The sequence below is a fragment of the Phyllostomus discolor genome, chromosome 8, assembly GCF_004126475.2.
Source record: "Phyllostomus discolor isolate MPI-MPIP mPhyDis1 chromosome 8, mPhyDis1.pri.v3, whole genome shotgun sequence".
Classification (NCBI taxonomy): domain Eukaryota; kingdom Metazoa; phylum Chordata; class Mammalia; order Chiroptera; family Phyllostomidae; genus Phyllostomus; species Phyllostomus discolor.
This window is the reverse complement of record NC_040910.2, coordinates 12,013,215-12,039,814: the sequence shown is the minus strand read 5'-3', so window position 1 is coordinate 12,039,814 and position 26,600 is coordinate 12,013,215. Positions and strand designations below refer to the sequence as shown.

General features: G+C 49.6%; 1 protein-coding gene across 2 annotated transcripts in view; it reads left to right on the top strand.

Annotated features, from left to right (window-relative positions):
- Nucleotides 1-10,395: 10,395 nt before the first annotated feature.
- MAML3 (mastermind like transcriptional coactivator 3) overlaps nt 10,396-26,600 on the top strand; it is a 366,454-nt gene continuing 350,249 nt past the window's right edge. The window contains exon 1 of one of the 2 annotated variants that reach the window (XM_036031830.1): nt 10,396-11,846. In XM_036031830.1, the coding sequence (XP_035887723.1) occupies nt 11,379-11,846 (468 nt within the window). In that variant the 5' untranslated portion in view covers nt 10,396-11,378. The remainder of the gene's footprint in view (nt 11,847-26,600) is intronic. The other variant, XM_028519393.2, reaches the window with a different exon arrangement.

Genomic DNA, 26,600 nt, shown 5'->3' with positions numbered 1-26,600 from the left:
TGGGAACCGCTAGTGGGTTGCGCGCAGAGGAAGGACAGGACCAGGCATGTCTGGGGAGGATGCAGCGGTTGCTATATGGGGTGAGGGAGCAGGGAGGCCAGTTAGGGTGCTATTGCAGGGGCCCAGATGGGGGACAATAGAGGTTCAGACCATGCTGGTGGCAGGAGGCAAGACAAGGGAGGGTCAGATTCTGGATATATTTGAAAAGTAGAGGTGACATGGTTTGCTTTGAGTTGGATTTTAAGATAGAAACAAAGAGGAGGGTCAAAGATCACTCCAAGGTTTTTATACCAAGACTCATTTTGCCATTTTGTATGGGGACACTGGAAAGGAAGAATATTTTAGTCAGGGTTCTCCAAAGAGAGAGAGGATAGATGGATAGATGGATAGACAGGTAGATAGAGCACAGCTCACATGATTATGGAGGCTGATAAGTCCCAATTTTGCAGGGAGAGTGGGCAAGCCGCAGACCCAGTTCAAGGACGAGGGCAGGAAAGATCCGATGTCTCGGTCTGAAGGCAGCCAGGAGGAATTCCCTCTTACCTGCAGGTAAGTCAGCCATTTCATCCTGTTCCGGCTTTCCGCTGATTGGGTGAGGCCTGCCCACATTCGGGAGGACAATCTGCTTTACCGTCTATTGATTTAAATGCTAATCTCATCCAAAACACCCTCAGGGAAACACCCAGAAAAATGTTGCACCAAGTATCTGGGCACCCCATAGCCCATTGAAATTCACAACCACAGAGGAGGAGCAGATTTAGAGAGGAAATGAGGAGTTGTGCTTTAGACATATTATTAAGTTGAGGATATTTATTAAAGCTCAAAGGAGAGATGTGGTTGAACAATTGGATGTAGAGACCAGTGTCCCTGACATACAGTATTCTTCTTTTCCCTTGTCCATCCCGTATGCAGTCCTGGTGGGAAATTCCTCGTGTTGACACTGACGTGAAGGGACTCCGCCCTCACTGTGAGATTAAGTAGCTAATTCGATGACACTTATTTAGCTGTATCAGAAAACCTACTCCGGAAGCCATCACGGCTTCTCACTTTGCTGAACCTTCTCCTTTGCTGCTTCATCTTTCTGGACGCTCTCTCCTCATCTGCCCACCTGGAAGATACATTTTTAAGATTCACGAGATGGTATCACCTCATCCTTGAGTCTTTTTTCTGAGTCATTTAGCAAACTTAGATCTATAGACATTCCTGTTCTTCCCTCTCTTCAGATTCCCCCTTCTTTCTCTCCTTCCTTTTGCTATTTTTCTTTCTAGAAAATACAAAGTTTTCACTTATTTCTCTTTATATACATATAAATATATACAAAAAATACATACATAAACAATTAAAGCCATAAGGAAAAGAGTAAATAATAATAAAAAGCACCTAAAATCCCAGAGTAATGGTGTTTAACTAGCTTTCTAGAGTTTGCTAGATTTATACAAAATTACATAATTTTATGAGTGTTTTTGTAATATGTTATATAGCCTACTTTTTAAAATCAACAATATGTCATGCAGTTCTTCTAATGTCAATCAATACAGCTGAATGGGACTGATTTTAACAGTTGCTCATTTGAGTGTATGGATATCACACGCTTTACTCCAGCACCTAATAGTGGCTTCCTTCTGGCCTTGGGTCCAACTGGATCCAGGACAGAAATAGCACCTCGAGGACTCTCTCCATTGCTTAGCTCTGTGTTGCTCTGGATTGGCTTTATCTTCAAATGGGCTTTGTCCGAGTTATATCAAAGCTGGCCCCAGGCAGTTGCAAGCTTATAGTCCTGAACATCTATTATTTCTGGATGAGAAAACCTTCCTTCTCCGACAGTGCCAACACAATTCCCAGAGAGAGCTTTAACTGGACTGGTCTGAGTTACACGCCCACCTTTCACTCAGTCGCCGTGGCCAAGCGGAAGGCGATCTGGGGGACCCAGAGGCCCTGGGAGCTGGGGCAGGTCCCGTCTCCCCTCCCCGCTGTGAACTTCATGAGCAGAAAATGTAGGTAAGAGGATTTCGAAAAGATATAAAGGTGTTCTGTGACCAGGTGACATGGGCGTAGTAATTGAGAAGCCAAAAACAATAATACTTAAGGCGGATTAATGTAGTTGTTTTTTTTTTTAAAAACAAAACAAAACACCAGTGCTTTTGTGTGGGGAAAAAGTATTTAGTGACTACAAATCAGTGTAGCATGAGATGTCTATGGTTTGAACTTCAGTTTCACCGACAGGTGCCACACTATTTCTGCTTCAAGGCTGGGTGACTTCTTCCCTTGACCAGTTAGTGTTGTTTTTTTTTTCTCTTTTCACAACATCTGTTGTTACCCACGAGCGGAGCAGAGTTGGATCATGAACCTCCACTGTCCTGGGCAGCCATTCCTTCATCCCCACGCCAGGCTGCTCCTTATGGCCGCTGAGGTATCACAGACTTTATTTTGCTTCTCCCATGCCGAAACTTTTCTTCCACAGACAATTGGCCAGAAGAAGTGAAGGGCATGGCAGCCGAGGCTGAGACCTTTGTTTGGAATCTCGTGGGCTCCCACACACTGACCCCAAAGTTGTTGCATTTCACATTCAATTGTTCTCTCCCTAAACCAGCGTATAACCAGAGGCACGTCAGGACCGAAGGGTGTGGAGACCTAGCGGGATTCATCATTTGGCGGCCCTTGAAGTCGCTTTGTTGGGCACTGACTCAAAGGAGGAACTCTGGGACGTGGGGGAGCCTAAGTCACTGGGAGCTGCCCCCTGCGCAGTCCCAAGGTCTCCTGCCCCACTCAGTGAGACAGAAACCCTGTGATACCAGGACACACCCTGCTCGGCCCACAGAGTTTCAGTCACCGACCTTTGCGTGACTCTAGGGTCTCACAACACCTCCTACCTCAACACAGGCAGATGGTCCCAGTATTCCAGAGCAGTACTCCCCACCGGAGTCCTAGAAAATGCCGTTTTCTCCATCTCATCTCCCACTTGGTTGGACCACCCTTAACTTGCCCGCCCAGCTGGAGGAATGAAGAAAAATTTGAGGAAGCTGATGTTCAGCAAACAGATTGTTAAACTTTGGAGCCAAAGTGCACCGTTTCGGAGCCAAAGTGCACCAGGGTTTGGTGCTGTCAAGAAGAGAACAAAATGATCACCCGTGCGTGATGGAGGTGCCGCATGGGTGGAGGAGAGAGAGAGAGTTTGCCTGCAAAAGCAAGATGAAACCTAGAACTATTTCCAGACTCCCTTTAGCGGGGGAACCCTTGATTCGAAGGGAATCTCACTCCACATTGAGAGGAAAGGCAGCTGAGCTGAAGAGAGGCGGAGACCCAACTGATCCCTCTTCCCCACCTGCGACAGCCCCCGCGGCCCCTCCCAGGGAATTCTTAGGACTTAACGTGGCTGAAAAACCGCTGACCCAGACTGTCTACTGGAGCAACGGCGGAGAGTGCAGTCCGCTCGCAGACAGCCTGATGCCGCCTCGGCTCTGTTCCAGTGTTAAAAAGGGAGCAGGCCACTGAGGGACAGACCAAGTCAAACCACGGAACACATACCTCTGGGCGATTTTTCATCGGACAGTGAAATGGGATGCTTTGTGTCCTCCAACTGTGGTACCTTACTATTGTTCATCTTTTCAAAGACAGGTATAGGACGGCAAGCCGCTCCTTAATGTTGGTGTGCAGTTCTAAGCTCAGGTTCCTTGTTTTTTTCCCAATCCCCTCCTTCCTTCCTAGCTCTGTTCTCACTGTAACACACCTTTCCCTATCCGTCCCCCAAATTCTGGGCAATCCAGAGCTTATCACACTTCTCGTCTGTGAGCCTGTTGCCATCCTTTCCTTTCCTTTCCCCGCCGGATTGTTGAGCTCCCTTGGGGAGGAAAAGATTTCTGTTCAAGTATGCATCCCTGGCACCTGACGCAGGATGTGTCAATCATCGAGACATATTCACTGAACAATGGCAATCCTGGCAACAGAATGGCTGCGAGGCCTCTCTCTGCACTAGCGGAGAACACGTCATAGGGGAGTCAGGGCAGGTGCATGAGACGGAGGCTTTGGAGCCGATCCGAATGCAAGTCCTAAAAACTCTTTACGCCTTCATGCTCTTCTTTACAAGATCAGAGTAATGATATGGTGGCACTACACCTTCCTCAGGCCTGTAAGTTGGAATTACCTTAAAACCCTATACCAACCATGAAGTGAAATAAGTGCCCTGGGTTCGGTATCTTCCTCCACTGACCCTCAGAGACTCCAGAGTAGACCCTCCAGGCCCAGATGAACAGGTGAGGTACATGGAAGAGCACAGAGCCGAATTCACGGGAAAGCCGCATTTGGACCATCTCTGGTGTACGCACCTCCTCGGGGTGTTGGGGCTGACATGGGGGAACAGCCTTGCCTAACATCGGACACGCGGCCATGGGGGTCTTACAAATGTGAGCCTGACTCCGTGCTGACAGCAGAGCGCAGTGAGACGCTGTATGAGGCTCGCCCAACTCTCTGCCCCTCCCCCACCCGGCCCCTCTCCCAGACAATGTACAGAACTCCTCGAGCACCTGAGAAAACTCGTTTTGAAACATAAATCCCATCTCCTTATGATTTTCTCGTGTTGCATTCAAAGAGTCTCTGCAGAATGGCCCCACAGCATCCCTCTGCCCCGGGACTGCTGTCCAGGCCGGGTCCAGCCCCCTCTCCAACTTCATAACTTGGATAGACTGTGTACTGCTGTTCACACACTCATTTCACTCATTCCCGAACACAGTTAGTTACAGAGCTCTGTCATGCCAGGCTGCGAGTAACACGCCAGTAACGCGCCAGAGAGAGACGGACGAGTGAGTAGACAGGAACAATCCACGGTGATAACCTCAGGGCCCAGACAGTGAGGCCCGCAGCCCTCAGAATGAGCGCGGAGGGAGGCGTGGCCAAGGACAGGGCGACCCCTGCGCAGGATCCCGCCTAAACACCGCGCCAGCAGGCTTCTGTTCGAGTGACCTCTGGCTGAAACGCAGCAGTTTCAGTCTCGTCAAAACGCAGAATCCTGAAGTTAGAAGGAACCGTAGGAGCCGCTTCCGTGCCGTGTTCCTTCCATAGTGCGCTCTCCGGGGCCAGACCTCGCGGGTTTGGCAGGGTTCCTTCGGCGTCTTCTCCAGGGAAGAGGGGGGCTAATAATAGAACCTGGAAAAAAAGCAAGCTTTCAGTGAATCTTGGCCACTAAAATTATATCCTATGCGATTGCTGACCACCAGGAAATGTTTACGATAAAAAGGTGCAATTGTCCAGTTCTTGGATTACTTGTTAGATAATTGTTTCTAAAGCTCACAGTTTGTCTGCTTACATGCCTGCGATAAATAAAAGATTTCGCAAATACATTCCCCAAATTTCAGAAGGTTTCCACATCTTCCTTGGAAGCCAGACCTGTCCCAAGCACATGCCTTCTTATATGAAATTATTGATCACTGAGAGTAAAGGTATCCACATGAAACAGAAGGTGAGGCTTTTTAAAAACTGGTCTGCGGTGGACTTCAGATAACCTTTCTCCCAGTAACCATAAAACACACACACACACACACACACACACGGTTAAGAAAATAAACTCCATTAACTCATATTCCTCTCGAAATTTATGACATGGTCTAGAGCTTGGTAAACTCCTTCTTCATAAAAAGTGAAAATTAATCATGTAAACAACGTCTCACTAGGAATATTGAAATGCTGACAGAAACCAACTTTTGAAACACCCTAGTGCACAGGGGCTGCGTCACACAGTTGGCTCACTAGGTAGAAAGAGCTCGTTAAAATAGCTCCGAGCGGCCAGTAATTGTTCGACTAGACAGAATGCATGCTTCAGAAGTAATGAAACTCTATATCTTTAAAGATATTACATAATTAAGATTTCCAGTTAAAGAAATCTGACCTCCCCCCCTAATAAAGAGGTTTTACTATCCAGAGATAGACATGAATACCACATACTCAAAGTACTCATGCTAAAAAGGCTATGCAAACCTAGCCTTCTGGGAGTTTTGCCTTTGTGTTGCCCTTTCTCATCAGTTCAAGGACACACTTCAGCATGCCTGGTTTCTGGTCAGGGAAGGGCCTTGAGCCATCAGGGCTAGTGGTTCCGGCCCTTCGGCCAGGGGAGTGTGGTCCTTTTCACAGACCACGTGCCCAGGTAACTGTGTTTAAGTGGTTTTACAATTGCCTCCAGACTTACTCTCCCGCCCCGAGCTCTCCACGGTGCGTCTCGTTCTGTGGGACAAAACAGGATTCGGGCAGCGCTCGGTTAAGCCAAGTTCAGCCCACTTCGCTGCAAGCTCCGTGGTGGCCTTGAGTGCGGTGACGCACCTCTGAGGGAGCGATGGGGCGCAGGTCATCTCCTCCCCTTACTTGGCTCGGAAGCCTCTCTGGCAAAACAGTTGACAGTGCCAGCCTCTCAGAAGGCACTCTAGAAAACACTGGAATAACACACCCACTGCATCGCCAAGGTAGAAAGCATGGCTCAGCTTGAATCCTCCCAATGGCAGCACGGTCCCGAGGAGATAGTCAAAACTTCTGCGTGGCCTTCACGGTCTGGCTCCCGCTTATCTCCCAGCCTCGGCCTCGTTTCTTGTTTCTCGCCACAGTCTCTCAAACTCACGCTCCTGCGCGGGGGAGCCGCTGCTGGGTCTGCTGAGACAGCAGGCCTCGGGGCCTCCTCCTCAGGCTGTCTCCCAGCTCCCCACGTGGACCTGCCACCAGCCTTTGCTTGGCTTGCTTCCACCTGGTTTTCAGAGCGAGTTCTGGAGAAGCCTTCTTAGACAGACCTCCAGGCATGCACCCCCAGGCCTCTTTTATGTGTCCTCATACCCACCTCATCTTAGTCCCACCACTGCATCTCCTGCCCTGAGTCTGGTGGGCCATCACTGAGGTTGGGCCTGTGTTCTATACGCTGTTATGCTTATTCCCAGGCCTACTACAGGGGCCTGGGACACAGGCAGCCATAACTATACTTGTGGAATTATTGAGTGGCAGCTCCTGCTAGACAGTTGAGGGCACAGTCCCTGCTCCTAGTAATGGAAGACTGCCCAGGCCTGCTCTGTGGGCATATATAAAGGTCCGCTGCCCTGGCTGCTGTGGCTCAGTGGATTGAGTGCTGGTCTGCAAACCAAAGGGTCACTGGTTTGATTCCCAGTCAGGGCACATACCTGGGCTGCAGGCCAGGTCCCCAGTTCGGGGCACAGGAGAAGCAACCACACATTGATGTTTCTCTCCCTCTCTTTCTCCCTGCCTTCCCCCTCTCTAAAAACAAATAAATAAAAACTTTAAAAAAAAGGTCTGCTTACCCATAGGTGGGTAGCAGAGGGTCCCTACTCTACCACATCGCCAAGTATGTATTTAGAGAAAAATTGTGAAGCCAGTTCTATTGATCCACATCAGCAGGGAAGTAGAGGTGACACATACACTGGTGTTTCTACACAAAGACCTTTCTCCTAACACTAGCACACTGGGTCCTATCACTTGGGCACGGGAGGACAAGGCAGAGCTAGCTAAAGGAAAGGGAATTAGTTCAGCGGCTTAGAGCCAGAGGTTCAGGACAACCTGGTACAGGTATGTATTTACCAAGCCCTTCTTCTCTTGGGCATCCTGAGAGATATCATCAAAACCTGGGGACGTAGCCGTGTAATTTCCTCCTCGTCTCTGCTGTGGCATCTCAGAGTTCAGCGTTCCAGAGCCACAGCACCGATGACGTGTCCATAGCTCTGATCTGGAAGTTTTGCTCCAGAGTGGGCTCACGTAAATGATGAAGATGGTTGTGCTGTCAGAGTACTTAGTTGGGAGACGAGACTAAAGTTGCTTTCCCAGAACTTGAACTTCTCTGTGACTTTCAAGGTGTTCTTCAGGAAGGGGACCGACAAAGATGGCGTCCTTGAGGGAATATATCATGAGAGTCTAGAAGTAGCCGGCATACAGGCCTGTGCTTCTTCTAAAGTTACCGGAGTAGGTTAACATCTCAGATTCGGCGGGGGGGGGGGCTTGCCCATGTTGCTCAAGACCCAAGTCTTATTCACTTCCTGCTTCTTTCTTCTAATTGTCCTGCACAATTAGGATGGAGCTTCTGACCTTAATTATGCCACAGCAGAGTACTGCATGGATCGGATTCCTCAAAGACTCTTCCCCTCAGGCCCCCACAGTTTTAAACAGTCCTTCTTTTCCCCACATCTCAGAGATTGTGGCTGCCATTCCTACCTCCATGACAAGAGAAAAATGCTTCGGTGTGTGTGTATCTATGTGCATATACCCATGAACAGTCAATCTCTCCTTTGTATTTGGTCTACCCGTGCACTAGACTCGGGCAGCCAAACGTGCCGTGGCTGTGCAAGAATAGAACAACCATTGTCATCGGGGACCTCTGGGGTAAAGCCACCGAGTGTGCTCTTCCACCTACTGGTTCCCAGAGAGAAGGATGCAAATTCTTGTGTATCTTTGGTTTCCCTTCATGACAGAAGAGGTAAACGGCTCGACGGGAATGCACGTTGCTGATATTGTTTTTATTTTATTTTTTCAGAATAACAAACTCTCAGTGAAAATTTTTGTTCAAGTTTTGTTTGTTAAATTTGGCATCACAGGAAAACGTTGGAATGAGAGCCCAAGTCTCCAAACTGAATCAAGACCCTCAAGCTTGTTGCTTCTGGAAATCCAGTTGCGGTCTTATGTGGTCGATGCGGGAGTGTGGGGGAGGAGGGGTAAGAATTCAACTACAGGGAAGAGAGGCCAGAGGGAATGCGGAGCCGTGGCTTCCTCTCCGTAGCGAAGCCACGTGTTTCCTGAATTAATAGAGATATTATTTAGCGAATGTGTGAAAAAGACCAAGGCCACTTTGTGAAGTCTTTTTCTTGCAACTCTTTATAATTTTCTGTGTTTTTATGGTCTCATCTAAGTTCTTGCTAAAGAACTATTCAATGTAATTCCAACAGACTTGGAGGGGCAGTTATGATGCAGAAGGTTGCATGTTGAGTAACCAGGCCTCTGAAAAAAAATATGGCAACTTTCGATGACAGATGCTCTCCCACACTGGTTTCACTATGTAGAGATAAGCTCACACCATGTTTGCTTCCTATTTTACCATATAATCTAGGGGATGTTAAAGCTATAGTTCACCATATAAACCTGATTAATTGAAGAAAAATATAGCTTCTTATTGCTGACTTTACGAGGTTAGAAATAGCATCCAGTGCTACTCTGCAATGCCAAGAAATGAAGATGGCTTAAATCAGATCTCATGACTAATGCATGAAATCCAAAGTTCTTTTATCCCCGGCTATTTTAGAAAACTGGGGTGTATTTTTACCCTAAAAATTAATTCTATAAGTTTTATTGAGATAATACAAAATGCCTTATTTTGTATTATCAGCACACAATCAAGATTTCATCTTACTGATGATCAGAAAAACGTTGCTTCATTTTAATTATTTAAAAAATTATGCAATGGGTTAAGTCCAGATTCAAGGATACTATATTTGATTCTTAATTGTTGTGTTTTTAGGTAGTCAATGTCTGGAAAGATGATGGAAAGTTTTGATTGCTTTCTGTGGTTGCTATTCCCTTTTAATTGTACTTGTGAAGTCATTTAAACAGAAAGAAATAGATCTAGTAATAAAGTAAGCCTGCTCTTTTTGCTTGTTTTTGTTTTGGTCATGACAAACTGAAATGCCGTGGTTTTCCTATAGTTCTAGTCCATGAAATCTGCAATCTTTCCACTTGATTTACGAAGGACCCTTAATTACTCCTGTCATTAGCACCTAGTGTTCAAAACAGTCTGTTAAAATGTACTGTTAGTCTCACCTCTGAGTCCCTGCTTGCTTTATTTTAATTTTTTTCCAAGGGTAAGTAAAACAGTAATTGCCTTAATAACAACAATCATTATGTACAAAGAATTAAATAATATTCCAAGGTTTTTGATGCCTATTTCTTTTTGCTCAGAATTCGGCATTTGTGTGTTAAGAATGGCCTAGAGTTTGAACAAGTGTCCATAAGGAGGGTTATTACTAGGGGAGACTTATTACCTGGGTTTCAAAAACAAGTCACTCATTTGCCTTTTTCTTTCCACATGAATAGGGATGACAGACAACTGCTGTGAAGCTTCAATGTTTCTGCCTGGTCATGCACAGTTCTGCAATATAATGCATAAATGTATAACAACAACTTGGGCTCCCCTGATACCTCGCTTGGAATAAGGAAATCCAGCCGGGCGCGTCCATGTGACCCCCACCCCCCATCCCACGCGCGCGCGCGCGCACACACACGCACGCACACACACGCACGTCAAAAGTTGATTCATTCTCGAGATCTCCCAGAATCTTTCTTTTTCTCTTTTCTGGCAGCTCCGGTTCCCAGCCTGGGTTAGTGAGCTTGGGGACGTGGGAGGGGCGGGGAGAGCGAGGCGAGGGAGGCGGGAGCCCGTTGCTGGTGCGTGCCGCGCCCGCTCCTGCCGGGTGAGAGTCCGGGCCGGGTTTTGCGCCGTGTCCCGGGGCTTGTCTCACGGCCTCCAGCCGCCGCCGCTGCCGTGTTTACTGAGCTCGCGCGTCCTGATATCACTCCGCTGGCATGGAGGAGGAGGAGGAGGTGGAGGAGCGAGAGGAGGAGGAGGAGGCGGCGGCGGCGAGCAGTTGATCATTGTGATGGTGGCAGGAGCAGCGGCGGCAGCGGCAGCCCAGCCGAGCGTTAGGGGCTGCTCTCCGCGCGGCGTTTTGCAAAGGACTTCACCGATCTACTTTTGCAGTCGCCTCGGACTGTCCATGTGTTTACTTCCCCCAGCCCGAGGATTTGATATCTAGGATCCTGTGAAATGCAACTGAGCAGCCAAAGTACTTTGAGAACACGGGGCGGCATAAACACCAAAACTTTTTTGTGGAAGGAAAATGCAATAAGCAAGCTTGCCGTTTTCCGATGCGGTGTGGAGTGAGTGTGTGTCGCGCGTGTCCGCACTGGAGGCATATGCTTGTGTGTGTACATGGGGTGTGTTTTTCGGTACGTAGGGAGAAAATGCTTGCCAACCACCGGAAATCTCCTGGAATTTATTAGAAAATAATGGATTATAAAAAGAAGGCAGGCGAGGAGCGGATCTCCCCTTGAGTTGCAACCCGATTTGCTGCTGGCTCAGTTTGTTGTGATTCTTTTTGTTGATAGGTGTTTGATGGCATTCTGATCCCCCTTTTTTTCTCCTTGAGCTTTACAGTTTTTACAAAAAGGGAAACAAAAAACCCACCCCAAAATCTCTCCCCCCTTTTTTTCGCCCCGTCGGGATTGCTGTTTCCATCCATGTGCTTGCGTCTCCCCCGCGTTCCACTTAAACTATTTTAATCCTTGGACCCAAGGAGGAGGCTGATAGGGGGGTGGATAAAAAAAGTTCTTCCAAAATAGTGTGCCCGGGGAGCAGGATGGGGGATTTCGCAGCCCCCGCTGCTGCCGCGAATGGCAGTAGTATTTGCATCAACAGTAGCCTGAACAGCAGCCTCGCCGGGGCCGGGATCGGTGTGAATAATACTCCCAATAGTACTCCAGCTGCTCCGAGTAGCAATCACCCCGCTGCCGGCTGCGGCGGCGGCTCCGGGGGCCCCGGCGGCGGCTCGGCGGCCGTCCCCAAGCACAGCACGGTGGTGGAACGGCTCCGCCAGCGCATCGAGGGCTGCCGGCGGCACCACGTCAACTGCGAAAACAGGTACCAGCAGGCTCAGGTGGAGCAGCTGGAGCTGGAGCGCCGGGACACCGTGAGCCTCTATCAGCGCACCCTGGAGCAGAGGGCCAAGAAATCGGGCGCCGGCACCGGCAAGCAGCAGCATCAGAGCAAACCCCAGCAAGATGCGGAGGCTGCCTCGGCGGAGCAGAGGAACCACACGCTGATCATGGTGAGGGCGCGCTGGCAGCGGGCATGGGGCGCGCGCGCGCGTGGGGGTGGGGGTGGGGGCTGGAGCTTCTTACATGGGGAACGGGGATCTGATTTGCACGGTGGGCGAGGTGGGCTGAAGCCAAAGGGTTAACGTCAACTTTTCTTATGGGGGAAAGCTGCGGTCGCTGCTACCTGTTAATCTGTCAGGGTTGTCAGATTTGGGGAAGAGGAGGCGAGAGGGGATGAGCCAGTCACGACTGCGAGGGGCGGAGGGAGCCTGGAGGAGCAGCGGAGGGAGGCACTGGAAAAGTTTTTCTGTCTCTCCTTCGCATAGATACCGATTTTTAAAGAGAGTGAACCCAGAGTTGAAACCTCGCTCCTCCTCTTCACGGTTCCCACCCCACCCCACCCCTCGCAATGCCGCCTCGCCTCCCCAGACGCATCCCCCTTCGCCCACCCCTCTCCGCACATCCGCCGGGTGCGGGGAGAAACTGATGCTGTGGCAGATTCTGGGCGGGCACCAGGCCCTCAATCTCCGGGGGGCGGTGGGGGAAGCAAGAGGCTTTCGCCTCTTCTCCCCAGTTCACCCCCTTTGGACTGAGAAAGTCTGAGAGTTTTGTGAATGAACTTTGAAGTGGGTGAGGAGGGAGCGAGGATGGCTGAGCGCGCGCCTTCGCGGGAGCGCGCGCGGATGCGGGCGCGGGTGCGCTCCTCCGCAGCTGGAGACCCCGGGCTGGCCCGGCAGGTGGAGCGGCGGGGTAGGGCCGCGGGGGGAGCGGCCCGGTGGGGGCCGGAGGAGAGAGCTGCGTGCTCAGCCTGCGCCAGGAGTCTCTGCCACGCAACTTCGCTGGGGATTGTGTCACCTCCTCCTCTTAAACTTGCTGCACAGAGCCTCTCCGCTTCGCCCCCCGCCCTGCTCCCCGCCAACTTTCCGAGCTTGTCTAATAAGCCCGGAGGAGTGGAGGGTAGCTGGGAGGTGAAAGAGGCTTAAATGGCTGGGTGGGTGGGTTCGAGGTAGACTGAGCAGCCAATGGCTTAACTTCTCCGGGAGGAAGGGGCAGTTCCCACCCCCTAACCCTGAGGGTAGAATCCTTTCTCTTATCTCCTGTCTCAGGTTCCTTAGCTTTCCTTTCGGGGTGGGGGGGAGGCCGGAAGCTCGGAAAGGTGTCTGCAGCCCCTTCCCCCACCGCGCTACCCGGGCTAGTGAAGCGCGGGTGTGCAGAGCGGACCAGGCGATGGGAATCCTGGAGCGCGGAGCGCTTTTGCCCGTGGCCCTGGCACACCGCACCTCGATTAGCGGCCCTCGCAGTGTGCGGCTGATAAATCGCACGCGTCCGGGGCCTGGGAATCGTCGGCGCCGGGGGTAGTGCCGGTGCCGCCGCAGGCTAGCGCCGGGCGCTCAGGCCAGCGCTCAGTGACAAAGAGCCGGCTTGGGGGAGGGGAAGAGGCGAGGCTGCCGCGCTCGCTCCCCACCCTCTTCACCTCCCCCGCCCCGCACGTGAAGAGGAACAATTTGTTTATCTTGGCCTTCAAGAATCCTGCCCTCCTCCCCGTTCTCCGAGGCCGCCCAGCCCCTCCTCCCTCCCCTCCCTCCGGGGCGCGATCTTGCCCAGTCCCGCCGGCTGCACCTTCCTCCCCCCCCCCTTCCTCCCTAGCCTGCTCGTCCTCCAGCCCGCTTTCCCCCTCCCTTCTAGGACGCGACCGTGGGGGAGGGAGCGGGAAACGCTTTGTCCGCCTCGCGGCCCAGCTCAGCCCCGGAGGCCGCGGGCTGGGAGGGGCGCGGAGCCCGGCCGCCCTGCCCCCGCCCCACGGCCGCCCCCGCCCCGCTGCTCCAGCGGCGGAGCCGGCCCAGCGCGCGAAGAAGAGGCGTTCTCGGTTTTGAGGAAGAACGGGTGTCATGTCCCAGAGTCAGGGAGGGCGGTTCTCGCTTTACAAACAGGAAGCCGAAAACCACTGGCACACTGTAGCTTGTCTGATTGTACCCGGAGGCGGGGCCGGCCTTGCATCTTGACTGTGTCTCCCGCGCCCTCCTCTACCGATTTCTCCCTGGTCCGCCTCTGCTCCTCTCCCCGCCCCCGTCGCGCCTTTCGGCGGATCTGGAGGCTCTGTGAGCCTAAGCCTGGAGCAGGATTTGCAAGGCACTAAGGATTTTATCTTTGCCTACTCCACGCCTCCTTTTCACGCGTTTGTACGCGCGGATGGTGTAGAAATGGGCTGCTTTGGTGAGGCTCCCAAATCTCAGTCTCACGGAAATTCCCCCGGTTTTTCGGGGTGGAGGACTTATGTGGCCTGACCTCGCCAGCCAGGCACCGCTGGAACAAAAGCCAGCGCCCTTCCCTGTGCTCGGTTGCTTTTCATCGCGGGGCAATAGCACTAGAGTTTGCGGCCAGAAAGTTTTGTGTTCCCTCGAGGGTGCCACTGGGCCCTCGGAGGGGGCGAGAGGAGGACTCGGAGCGCGCGCTCCTGGGTTCTATATACACCCGCAGGTGGAAGCAAGCTCAGGATCCCGACGTTCCCTGGAAGGAGGTGGCAAGCCTAAGCCAGAGCTTACTTTCGAAAATGAAAAGATACTGCTTACTTGACTGGATGAGACCGAAGCCGTAAATTTCATAGTGAATTCCGGTTTAGCAAGTTAACAACAGATAGATTTGAAAAAATGACTGCCTGAAAATAACACTTCTAAAATCAATTTTTGTGACAATTTAGCCTATTCATTAGGCTGGTGTAAACTCCAAGGCTAGAGGTAGAATAGAAGTATGTTCTGGCTTCAACTGTATTTCACACACTCATCTTCCGCTGGTATTAGGGGCAAGTCTGTGCGATGAGTGTAATGGAAGTGAGCGACCTTACATCTTCAGCAAGGAGTTGCATACACATGCTGTGTACCACAAAAAGGAAAGGGAAAAAAAATGAAAACCATCCTCTACAAGTTGTTTTGCCTTTAAAAATAGTTTAAGAATTCACATTGGTCCCTGAAATGAAAGTTGATTTTCACTTAGCCTACGTATGAGATAAAATCTTGAAAACAAGAGGTTGCAAAGTCAATGTCGATCTGGATTTTCCTGAACTGGAGGCTGGGTTGTAGCTGTGCTCTGGTGGAGCACAGAGCAGATGTGTTTAGTTCCAGGACTGGGTCCTCTCTTTGGGAAGCCCCAAAGAAAAGCGATAATCAGCCAGAGCCAACTAATAATAATAGTGATGATAAAAATAAAGACGAGTAGGATTCTCCTCTGTTTTACTGCTATTGTTTACCTTGGTAGGGCCGATAAGTCCAAAGTACTAAGTATTGATTAGTTCTCTTTCTGCTTGGCTTGGGCTGAGAAGGCTTGTCTAATGAGGGCTTTGCCTCTTGATTTGTTTTCTTACCTTACACAACAAGCATATGCATGAAAAACGAACAAAAAACAAACAAGCAAACAACAAGCAGGGTGGGTGAGGTGAAATAGGAACCCTCCTTGGCTCCAGACTCCTGGGAGGAGCCTGAGTGTGCGTGGGTCTCTAACAGCCTTCGGAGAAAGCAGGGCACACAGGCCTGGGTCTGAAGCTGCATTACCTCAGGTAGTTCTGGACCTGCAGTCAGATGACCTGCTCCTCCCCACCACACACATACACTTTATTTATACAGAAGCACCCCACCCCCCGGTTTGCTGGTGAGAACTATTGATTTCACTTATTAGAGAGTCTCAATTGAAAACGTGCCTTTTCCTCAAACAGTTTTAATTATTTGTGGTAACAGAAGGAGAGACGTTGTTCATTCTCTGTACTTGGAACTGCACTCCTGCTTGGAAATGTCAGGTATATTCCAATGGGCAAATTCATTTTCAGGCCGAGGATAGATCGCCTTGACAGAGGTGTGATCACTCAGGCACACGAAGCAGCAAGACAACGCAGTCCTCAGAATCTCCAGGTGGTGACAGTCTGCTCTGACCTAGATAAGTCTGCGTTTTCGCGACCTTTTCACTAGATTAGCACCCTCGTAATTCTCGGAGAGCTTAATTTGTACACAGCGCAGGGATCTAGGTGATTCCTGCTCTGAAGTGATCACAGGAAATTCATTTGGTGATAAACATATTAATTACTGAATATTGGAGAAAACTGTAGCGCATCTAGAATGTTCTCACCCATTCCTGGAATAGATCCAGGAAATGTCAACATATCAGTCTGTTGCTAAACCTCCTTGTAATTGAACCTGGTTTCCTGTTTCTTATCCTGTTGAAGGTAAATTACTATATCCAGGCTTTTTGGCAAGCTCGTAATGTCAAACCATTTGTAAATCTTTCCCATGAGCCCTTTCATCGGTTTCTCCTGTTCTGCTCCCCTGGGTGGTAAGATTGACAAGTGTCTCTTGAAAAGCCTTCCATAGGCCAAGAGCCCACACAGGGTGTGCCTTAAGTTTGTGAAGAACTTTTTGAACTTTCATTTCTCTCTATTTGACAAGTGCTTGTATTTCCTTTGAGATCCCAAGAAGCATTCGCCGCCTCCTGCCCAAAGCTCCCATGCATATTCATTGTTATTTATGTTCTTTGGTTGTGGTGGATTTTACTTAGTACTGGCCAGTCGGCAATCAGAAAGGTAGAAGCAGAGTTAGTTAATCATTCATCATAATCTATAAAATGCTCTTAGGCTGAGCTGGTTCCCAGGGAAAGCTGAGTTTTCAGGCTGTAATATATGTGGTACCTTCCATCCTGTCTCATTAGAAGTCCAAGGGCAAGCTTGAGAACCGTAGTAGATTGTCTGCTGACTGCTACGAGGAAAGTAAACAGTCCAGGTGCATGGCTTACTGGTAGTTCTCTGAGAAGAAGGGTGAGGATTTTAAACATGAAAATAGTTACATAGAGTTATTTTCTGAAGACTTCCCTAAGACCAAGAGCCAAAGGTTGCTAAAGAGGTTTCCTAACAGGGCCCTTCCGTTTGGTTGAGATAATGATGAGGGATCTGTCTCTCTCTTTCCCTCTGCCCCTCCCTCCTCCTCTCCCCTTGGTGTGCTACATACGTGGAAGGAATCTAGTATAATAAACCATGTTGCATATTTTCACATTGCATAATAATTCTTGGACACATTTAAAGTACGTATGTTTTCTTTAATGTCATTTGTGCAATTTTATTTGCGATCAGTGCTCTATGTTTGTTAATTAGCAGTTCTGTATTCTTGAGCTTAGGGTGGCCATCTTTTCTGCCATCTTTTTCATATTACCCATCATAGAGAACTGTGAAATCAATCAGACACCAAAATCTTATAGAGAGGAACATATTTAAAACTTGAGACTTCGTGTATCTGCCTTTTAGCGCTCCCAAATAGCTCTGCACTTTCCACTGTTATTCGGAGCTGATTTTCAGTTTTCAGACCCTGTTGCTGTTTGCTCTGTTTTTCCTTCCCCCTCCTGCGGCCAACCTTTTGGCCTTTTCACTGATCTTTAGCACCTTCACCGAAGAGTGGGAAGAAGCAATAAGAAGAGAAGTTTCATTTTGGTGCTTCCTACTCTTATAGCTAATAAAGTAATTGGGTGAGCTACCAATTATTTTGGATCAATTATGGATTTGGTTTTGCATAGCAGTTACTCTTCATGAGCACAAAAAATAGAGAACAGATTGAATTTTAAAATTTCATTCATTCTTTCAACAATATGGGTACATGGTCCATAATGCTTCTTAGAAGTTAATGATACATCATACTTTTGTATCTAACACTTTGGCAATGTGTATTCTTTGTAGATTTTAGGCATTGTTGTAGCTGGGTTTGAGAGGGTAACAGGTTTTTTTGTCTCTTTATCAGCATCAGGCTTGATGCCAGTGACTTCCCGACAGCTTCAGGCTGAGTTATGGCCGCTTCTCATGACGTTTTTTAAGCAAAATGCTCTACTTTACTTTCCTGTTTTTTTCAAACTAATTCATCGTTGGTTTCTGCAAATAAATAAATAAATAAATTTTAAAAAGCTGAATTACAGATGACTGCTCCCCAAATTATATTTCCATTAAAAATACAGCATGCTTTTCGGAGAGACGCATTCCCAGAATTTCATTATTCATGTTTGCAAGTTGGAAATGTAGCTTCTGAAAATCAGCTGTCGCCAAGGACTGATCAATTATCCTTAACTGAAAACAACTTTTTTTGTGCTCAAATCTAAGAAAACTGCAAGGACTGAAGAAACGAGGTTGAGCGGAGTTACTGAGAAGGAGTCGAGCCTGCTGCGCAGTCAGCGCTCCAAGATCGCGGGGCTCCGTTCGGAGAGGGGCCCGTGCTCTTTACCTGACGTCTGCCTGGCTAGCGCGCCTGTGACGCCCTCTGAGTGGTGCGTGAGCAGCTCCGCCTGGGGAAAAAGCACGGCCTCCCTTTAGGGCCCAGGCCACACAGGCATAGAAAGAAGAAATTGCTGCTGCAGCTGAGGTTTTTAAAGGCACCCTGTGCACACTGTCCTTGGGGAAAAATCCCACGAGGCTTGCAGCGCTGTCTCTGACATAAGGGAAGAGATTCCTGAAGGATCATCTAGACACTTTTTGATTCTGTTGCACCTCCCATGGGTTGGAATGACCGTAAGGCGGGAATGGGATCTTACAAAATATAAATAATTAATGTTCATCCTCCTTAGTGATGGCTTCACAACGGTAGAAAATGTAAGAGGAATATCTAATTTTTTAAAGATTTTATTTATTTATTTATTTTTAGAGAGGGAAGGGAGGGAGATAGAGAAAGAGAGAGAGAAACATCAATGTGCGGTTGCTGGGGGCCGTGGCCTGCAACCCAGGCATGTACCCTGACTGGGAATCGAACCTGCGATGCTTTGGTTCACATCCTGCGCTCAATCCACTGAACTACGCCAGCCAGGGCTGGAATATCTAATTTTTAACTGACGACCTCCAGAATTTCCTTTCTGACTCCCGTCTCCATCCTGTCGGGTAGAGGCTGGTTGAGCCATGTTCCCTGTTGCGAACTCTCCAGTGCTTGCTTGTGCGCGGGGAAGATGTGCTCAGGATGCAGCGCGGTGCTTCTGCTCCGTGTCAGAGTATCTTTCCCCGCCCCCAGAAGACTCACGTCGTCTTTGCCTGCAGAGGAAGAGGGTGAAGTGCCTGTGAGCCTGTTTGACCAGATCCAGCCTGGGTCAGCGCTGTGACTCAGAGGCTGGCCGGGCTCTGAAAGACAGGCTCTGCTGTGCCCTTTCTCCTCACAGCGGTGGGCCATTCTCCTTCCTTGATTGTTGGGTGGATTCTGAAAGTAGCTCAGTGCTTGCGAGCAAATCCAAGGGGGCTGGTCCCCAGGCACGGGCTTTAAGGAACTGTGGGAAGCCAGGGGGAGAGGCCAGAGGGGCGGAGGACTTCTCATCACCTGGACTGGATGGCTGGGGAGGCAGACATAAGGGGGATGCTGGGTTTTGCTCATTGGTGGTAAACACACAGCATCCTGGTGCCTGGGGACATTATAGAGGTGAAGCTTGCTCTTTTTTTGGAGTCTATTCTGAACCTGCAGACCTTACTAAAATGCAAATATGTATTTTCCAGAGCTAAAGGCAATATTGTTTGTGTAGGGAAAGAAATGTTTCTAAAAGACTTCAAAGCTCTCTGCCACTCAAATGGGTTTACTATAGGTTTCCTCGAAGTCAGTGATTTTCGTTCCATGGAGACTCTGGCAGCATCTGGCAACATCTGGCAGCACTGGGAGACATGTCGGTCATCGCACCTGGAGGGGTGCAGCCACTGTCTGGTGGGTGGGAACCAGGGGTGCTGCTGGACATCCCGCAGCCGTCCCGCCACAAGGAATACCGGGTCCAGGTGTCCGCGTTGCTGCCGTTGGGGAACGCTGCCTTCAACAAGGGGCTCCCTTGGGCTGTTGGAAATGCACAGTGTGGGCTTACTCACAACTTCTGAAACACTCTCGTTCCTTAAGGATTGGAGCGAGGAGGCGGCGCTGCCCTGCGGCGGACTGCCCGGGAAGAAGTCGAAGGGCCACAGGGACGCATCTCAGCACCGGCCTCGTGGCCCGCAGGCTTTTCGCTACTGTCTCCGGGTCTCCTTGCTGGGCAGGACCGTGACCGGGACTCATTCTTTGTAGCTCGCAGAGGGTCGTTAGGCTCAAAGGAATAAAGGTATACAAACGCTAGGCCTGTTTTTATGAATTGCATTCACTTCACTTCAGTGTTTACCTTTTGCCCGAGTGCAGCCTTCCAGTGGAGTGATCTGAGGCATTTTTCACCCACGCCCAGGCCGAGGCCCACGGCCGCGGTGCTGAGCCCCTGGTTCCCATCCGACCCTGGTGCAGGCGCCGGGAGACCGCGGCTTCCTTGCTCTCCGCGGACCCGCGCAGCGGGCATCGGTTCGTGTTTCAGATTAGCCGTCTGAAGCGGTCTGTGTGGTTTCATGAGAACATGCTAATGGAAGTCATTAATAAACGAACATTTAGGAAAATCCTAAGAGTGCCAGACGGGTTGTGTCTTCCTCCAAACCTTCTGGAGCTGCAGCTTTCTTGCATTGCCTTCTGTAACAACTCTTACTTTGTTACGTTTCAAATAAAATCCGTTTGTCGGGGCAGAAAATTAGTTGGCATGGCAGAGAACCAGATGAGAGGATGGTGGTTCAAAATGAGGTCGATGATGGTCTGTCCTTCCTTTTTTTTTTACCAGGTGACTTGTGAGCACCATGGCTTGACATCAGGCCTTTAGAGGGAGGGGAGCCGGACAGAGGGGAGAGAGCGTGCAGGAATAAGCAAGATGGGGCAAGGACTTGAAACCCTCTCAGGAAGAGCAGGTGCAAGAGGCAGGGGTATTTGGGCTGACAGTGGATGATGTGGGTTGCTTTTGTAACGTGGGTGAGGAGCTGCTGGGCGAGCAAGGACCAGATAGGCTCTTCATGGCCCTGGGGAGACAGAGTTAGGGTCCGAGGTTGGCGGTTATTGGGAGCTAAGTTTGGTTGAATAGTAAAAACAAAACAAAACACTCGTCTCACCTACATGAGAGTTAAAGCTGCTCAGAGAAGAAACAGGCTGCCTCGATGAGTGAGGATGTCCCATCCAGAGTTGTTCAATTGGCTGAAATGTTGGTTGAAGGTGTCACAGCATCTTTTTAAGGTTGTTACCCTTTTAAACGATATAGAAATAACATAGATGAGGACAAGAACTTTGTCTCCTTTCTTCATCTTCATATTCCTCATAACTAGAAAAAGACCTACCTGTGCACGGGAGGAGTGCTCAATATTTGTGGGATGAACTGCTCGCTGCCAATAAGTGGACTAGGAAGTGACCCGATTCCTCTCCCTCAGGGCTACCTACCCTTCTTAGAAGTGACTGTGGCCTGGAACGTCTCTCCCCAGAGCTTCCGTTCGCTTCCACATGCACTAAACAGTGTGTGCCACTGCATGTCACTTGCTCCCTACGTAAACGAAATCACGTTACGCACAAGGTTCTGAGACCCCCTTTTCCCACATACCACCTTTGGAGATCTGTCCGAGTCAATATGTGTAGGTCCTCACTCATTCTTTTCCAACGGTTAGATAGCATTCTGTAATATGAATGTTCCAGAAGTTGTTGAATGATCCCCTGTTGATGGAAATGCTGGTAGTTTCTCTCTCTCTCTCTCTCCCCCCTCCCTTTTTTTTTTGTCAATTTAACGTCACTACAGTGCACATCCTTATCTGTGTTTTCCTTGTACATATGTGAGCATTTCTATAGAGCAGATTTGGACTTCTTTCTTTATATGTATAATTTGTATAAACAGAAAAAAATTGGCCCCAAAAATCTCTTGATCCAATATGATTTCACATAGCACCCAAACCTGACTACAACCCATTTTAGGGCAAAAGATAATTGTGTCTCCTTTAAAATGTGGCTTTAAAAAAGTGCCAACTCTAGTAACTGGTGTTGGTCTTGCAGTCTAGGGTGTGCATTATCCGTCTGTAAAGTCTGCATCTGGCACCACGTCGTAGGGGGCCGGGAGGGATGACTTTCCCTCTTCCGTCTGGTCCTACAGGGGCAGTCTGGGGGACTGGGCTCGCCCCTCCCGCCGGTGCTGTGCGGGTGGGAAATTCACTTCCTCGAACAAGTCTGCAGCTCTCTTCACCTCTCCCCAGCTTTGTGTCCGCAGGCTCCCCGAGACCTGCGCGGCTTCCCAGTAAAAGGCGTTTCTGTTGGTGGGGCAGTACCTGGGCGGCAGGTCTGCGAGTGGCCACTTCCTCCAGGTTAAATTAGCCTGACTAATCCTGTCATCTGTGTGACGTGCTAATAACAGCCTGCTGACCTGGCTGGCTGCAGAAAGTGCACCCAAGTGGCCTTGCCCTGACAGCCACCTGACAGCCACCTGACAGCGTTGGCTGAGACGGCGAGGAGGCCTATCACTTCCCATGACACACCTGTGCCGCGGTGGTCCGAAGACCGCCTTTCATCGGAGCCCCTGGTCGTTTCCATTTGCCTGTGGCGTAGCAGCTTCCCTACCCCGAGATGCCCGTAACTGTACTCTCGGTTGTTACGTAGCTGGGGCACTTTGACCCCAAAATTTATGCTCGTGGCTCCTGCCTTCCCCTGGCCAAAGTGGTCTTTCTGGAAAAGCTGGTGTGAGCAGCTGCATTTTCCCAATCACCACGCTGTGCCCAGGAAGAGTCCTCGCCTGCGTGCCTTATCTTCAGGTTTTACGACGAGTTTGGACAAGAGTCAAAATTAAAGACACGCGGTAGTGCCTGGCCTCGCCTGGTTCCCCTGTTTTATCACGGGGAGCAGCCCGGCCTCGTCGTCTCCTGGCCTCACACACCCGGGCCGTGTGCACACCCCTCCTTTCCCCACGCCCTTTCCCACCGCCTCGTCCCACCTTCGTCTCGGTGACAGGAGCGCCTGCAAACTTGTACGTGACGCAGAAAGCAGTTATTGGAACCACAGAAATGAACCGAGGGTGGGAATGTAAGTGCTCGGTGGCCTAAACTTCCCAGGTCTTTCTCTACCAAGTGGTGCCAGTAAACGAGGCATTCTGCTCTCACTTACAACAGCGACTTCCAACTGGTGCAGCACGAGAACTTTCAAAGCACGCGATACCTGACTCCTTAGTCAGGGGTACCGACCTCTTTAACCTTACATGTTCATATATAAAAAAAAAGTGACAACAGCCAACACAACAATAGCCATCCAGTGTGGGTGAATCAAAATCATACTTATTTTCCTTGTCAGATTGGCAAAAGATACATGTTTAGGTGTGCTGAAGCATTTTAGGAATTAGTGGACTCGGGCTGCATGATGGGAAGGGTTCAAAGTCACTGATATTCTGCCATTTGTGTGTGCGCCACAGCGTGTCAGTGAGCAAAACCCCTCGGCCGGCCAAGTTAACGCGGCCTCAGTGGAAAGACAGCCAGGCCTCGTGGCGTTCAGCAGCTTCAGCGGCCGGAGTTGGCTGCGTGCATGAAGAAGGGCCTCGCCCGGGATCTCGCTCCCCGGCGACCACCGGGATCAGCGGAAGGATCCTCAGAGGCGCTGCTCGGGCCGGGCCGTCAAACCCCAACCTCGGACCTGTGCCGACAGTCACCTTAAGGAGTCAGATTAGTTTCGTTACCCTCTCTCTGAGGACCGTGCTCTACCCCTGCCCCCACCCCCTCCGGCTCTGTTTCTTTCATTTCCAGCACTAGAAGGCCTGCAGGATGACTTCCCCCCATGTGCGAGGTGGGCAGCTGCCTTGCATTTTGCGGGAAGTGTCACGTTTGCCATTTATGGATGATAATCACAAATGGAATACTAGTTATCTCATAGCTACCTCGTTATAATTATGAAGCAAAACTATTTTCTAAAAGCTATCAAGACTGCAGCCATGTTGCCGTAAACTTCCAATTCCCCTGGAAAGCATTTTCTTGATGTCTCTTTGAAAAAGTGCAGAGATGGTTGGTAATAGCTACTAAATGACTAGGGTCAAGTCGTTCCTTCTTATGGAGTTTCTTTTTTGAAACATATCTTACAAAAATTAAGTGTTGCAGACCTAATGGGTGTTTTTTTTTTTGTTCAGGGAGCTTAATAACTGGCTCTAAACTCACAAATAGGAGTTATCTGGTCCTTAACGTTAACATTTACACAAAGAAATTAGACATATGTCAGAACTCAAGAAAGCTTTCTGATTACTAGTGAAATAAGTGAGATAAAGTCGTTCTGTTTGTCCTTGAGTTGGGGCTTCAGAAGGCCTAAGTGAGGCTAATGGCGGTCCCCGACAGAGGTAAAACATATGTTCCCTTGACCTGCTCCCCATCTTCTCTCCTGGGCTCCTTTTGTCCCCAGTCCTAATCCACTGTGGCATTTCGGTCCATCCTTTCTCCTGGCTCAGAGGAGAGTGTGTGGCCGGAGCCGTGGCCCCTTTGCAAAGCACGTAGGTGCTGTTTGTCTTTAATCACCCTCGGTATTTTCTCACAGTGGTGTGTGCGGGTGGGCACCTCAGGATGGTAACATTCTGTTACTATTCACGTCCTGTGCCTGCCCTTTACCAGATGCTTGGTAAACAGAGGTGGTTTATGTACAGAGGCAACTTTCTCAGTTTAGAAGTGGTTGTGGCTGGATGGTGGAAAACGTCTTTTGCAGTTGAACGAGGAATTCCTAAATGCTTTGCAGCTGCTGTTGGGTTTTTAAAAAACATTTACTTTCTTCAGTGAGGCGTGGAAACAATGATTTTAGTCTTGGATTTCGTGTTGCTTAATTCCCAGAACCTATGGAAGGATTCAAAAAAGTTGTGTGTCACAACAGTAAATAACCACGCTCAAAAAATATTTTTGGCGGGTTGCTTGTATGAGATGGAGTAGGTTGGAGGCCGCGGTGGACTGGGAACAGGCAGTGGCCACTGAGGGTGACCAAACACGGGCACTGTGCTTTTCGGGGCTATCTGGGGCTCGGGCTGTTGCAATGCAAATGAGCTGTTGCTTTTTTTCAGCGGTTCATTCTTAGATTGAAAGGACTGATATGAATCACTCAGCGCCTTTTATTACGTTTGAGTTTGCCGTCCAGATCGGAGTTAGAACACTAGGAAACAGGTAACCCCAGTGAGGGAGCTTAATGGTGGTGAGCGCTGGTGAGAGTCCTGCCTTCGTTCGCTCAGCAGAAACGCAGGCCGCCTGCGTTACCGGTCCGGTAGGTTCGGTATTTACCTGTGGTCTGGAATGTCAGAGGACTGCGGACCTAAGGGATTTGCTTCCCTCTTCACCTTAAAGTGGTGGTGCAGTAGTTTCTGGTGTGGGCTCTCGGGGGTGGTGACAACCGTCTGTGGAAGGGGACTGGCTGTGGTGTTCTCACGCGCTCTTTCTAGTGCCATTTTCATTGCTCTGTTCACAGAGAGTGGGGACTTGGCGTAATTATTTACGTCTGTCTTCCCCTTCACAGTGTAATGTACACTCCACTTGTTTTCTTCAACTTTTCATAATATATGTGTTTATGATACGCTGAAGAGCAGTGCATTTGTGAAAACAGATAATTAGCTTTGACAGACTTTACAGAAAATGAGGCTATATAAGAGGAGGAAGCAAGAGGGTTGCTTAAGAAAAGGGTTCCGTTACCAGGTTGGAGGGAAATGATCCAGATAAGAGATTCTTCAGTGTTAAAATTCACAACCATATGGGCGGCACAGGTTACAGGAAGAAGTGGGTCATTTTGTGGTTTTTAAAAACTTAAATATTTTTCATAGTTAAAACATCTCTATTTTTAATTCTCAAAGTAGAATTTCTCAATGGAGAAACCCGAGACGCCGGGCATGACGGTGGGAGGAGGAGCCAGGCGCTCAGCTGCCGGTGTTAAACCCCCCTTGTCTGCGGCCTGCATCACCTCTGGTCTCCCGCAGCACGAGTGTGTGTCGCTCTTGAGGGACCTTTGTTTAATACCTTAATGAAGCATTTGCCTGTCACGTTGGTGGCTCATGCATTCGGGGGAGTGGCCTTGGAGAAACCAGTGGCTCACTCAGCATTCACGTGACTCATCGGTCCACCCCGCCCTGCCACCTTAGGGATCCTTCTCAAAGGGGACAATTAAAGTGTAGGTGTCTGTAGAGAAGGGGAGCCATGGGTTGTTATGGCTCTTTCTATTGTGTAGCAGTTTCTACTTTCTGGATAAAAGAGGAAACTTGTGAAACAGAGTGGGGGGCATTGATTAGGGCCAAGAAGGGGGGGCACAGGGGCGACACTCATGTCATGTGAAGTAAGCAGGGCTCTGGTATCACCGTTATTTCCATGGCTCTTCCTCCCTGGGCCAGATCATGCCTCACACGGTGGAGGCCACAGTGATACCAGGGGGAATGATCTATCTAGAACATTCTTAGGGATACTGGCTTCATGCTCATCAGAGAGTAAAGAAGTGGCATTTTATGGGCGTTCCACTGAGAAGGGGAGAAGGAAAAAGTGTAGGCACTTCACAGTCAGGCGCAGGACAAGTTACACTTGGGTGCTGTCCGCTCTCAGGGCCTCTGAGCGTGGGCGAGGGACTTGCGTGGAGGCGGTTGGAAGGCAAGACTGGGAAGAGCAGAAAGGTTGGGATTTCCCTGTGAGTTGAACCCGGTGCCACTGGGGATCAGAGTGAGGGCTTCCTTCTCTGCACCTCCAGGAGCTGCCTGTGCACCCCCACCCCCTCCATTCCTTTGCCTCTTGTTCCATGAATAAATATTACGTGGCTTGGTGCTCATTACTCTTTGATATGAAAAAAGGCAATTCATTAGGTTAGAGGAGGAGGGGGAGGGAGACACCATTTTTCACCCAGCGCATCAAGCGCGGTTACACTGATTTGAATTCCCAGAAAAGTAATAAAACAGTGAAAATAATGATAAAGCAGCTCGTGGGCTGACAGCTGTGCGGC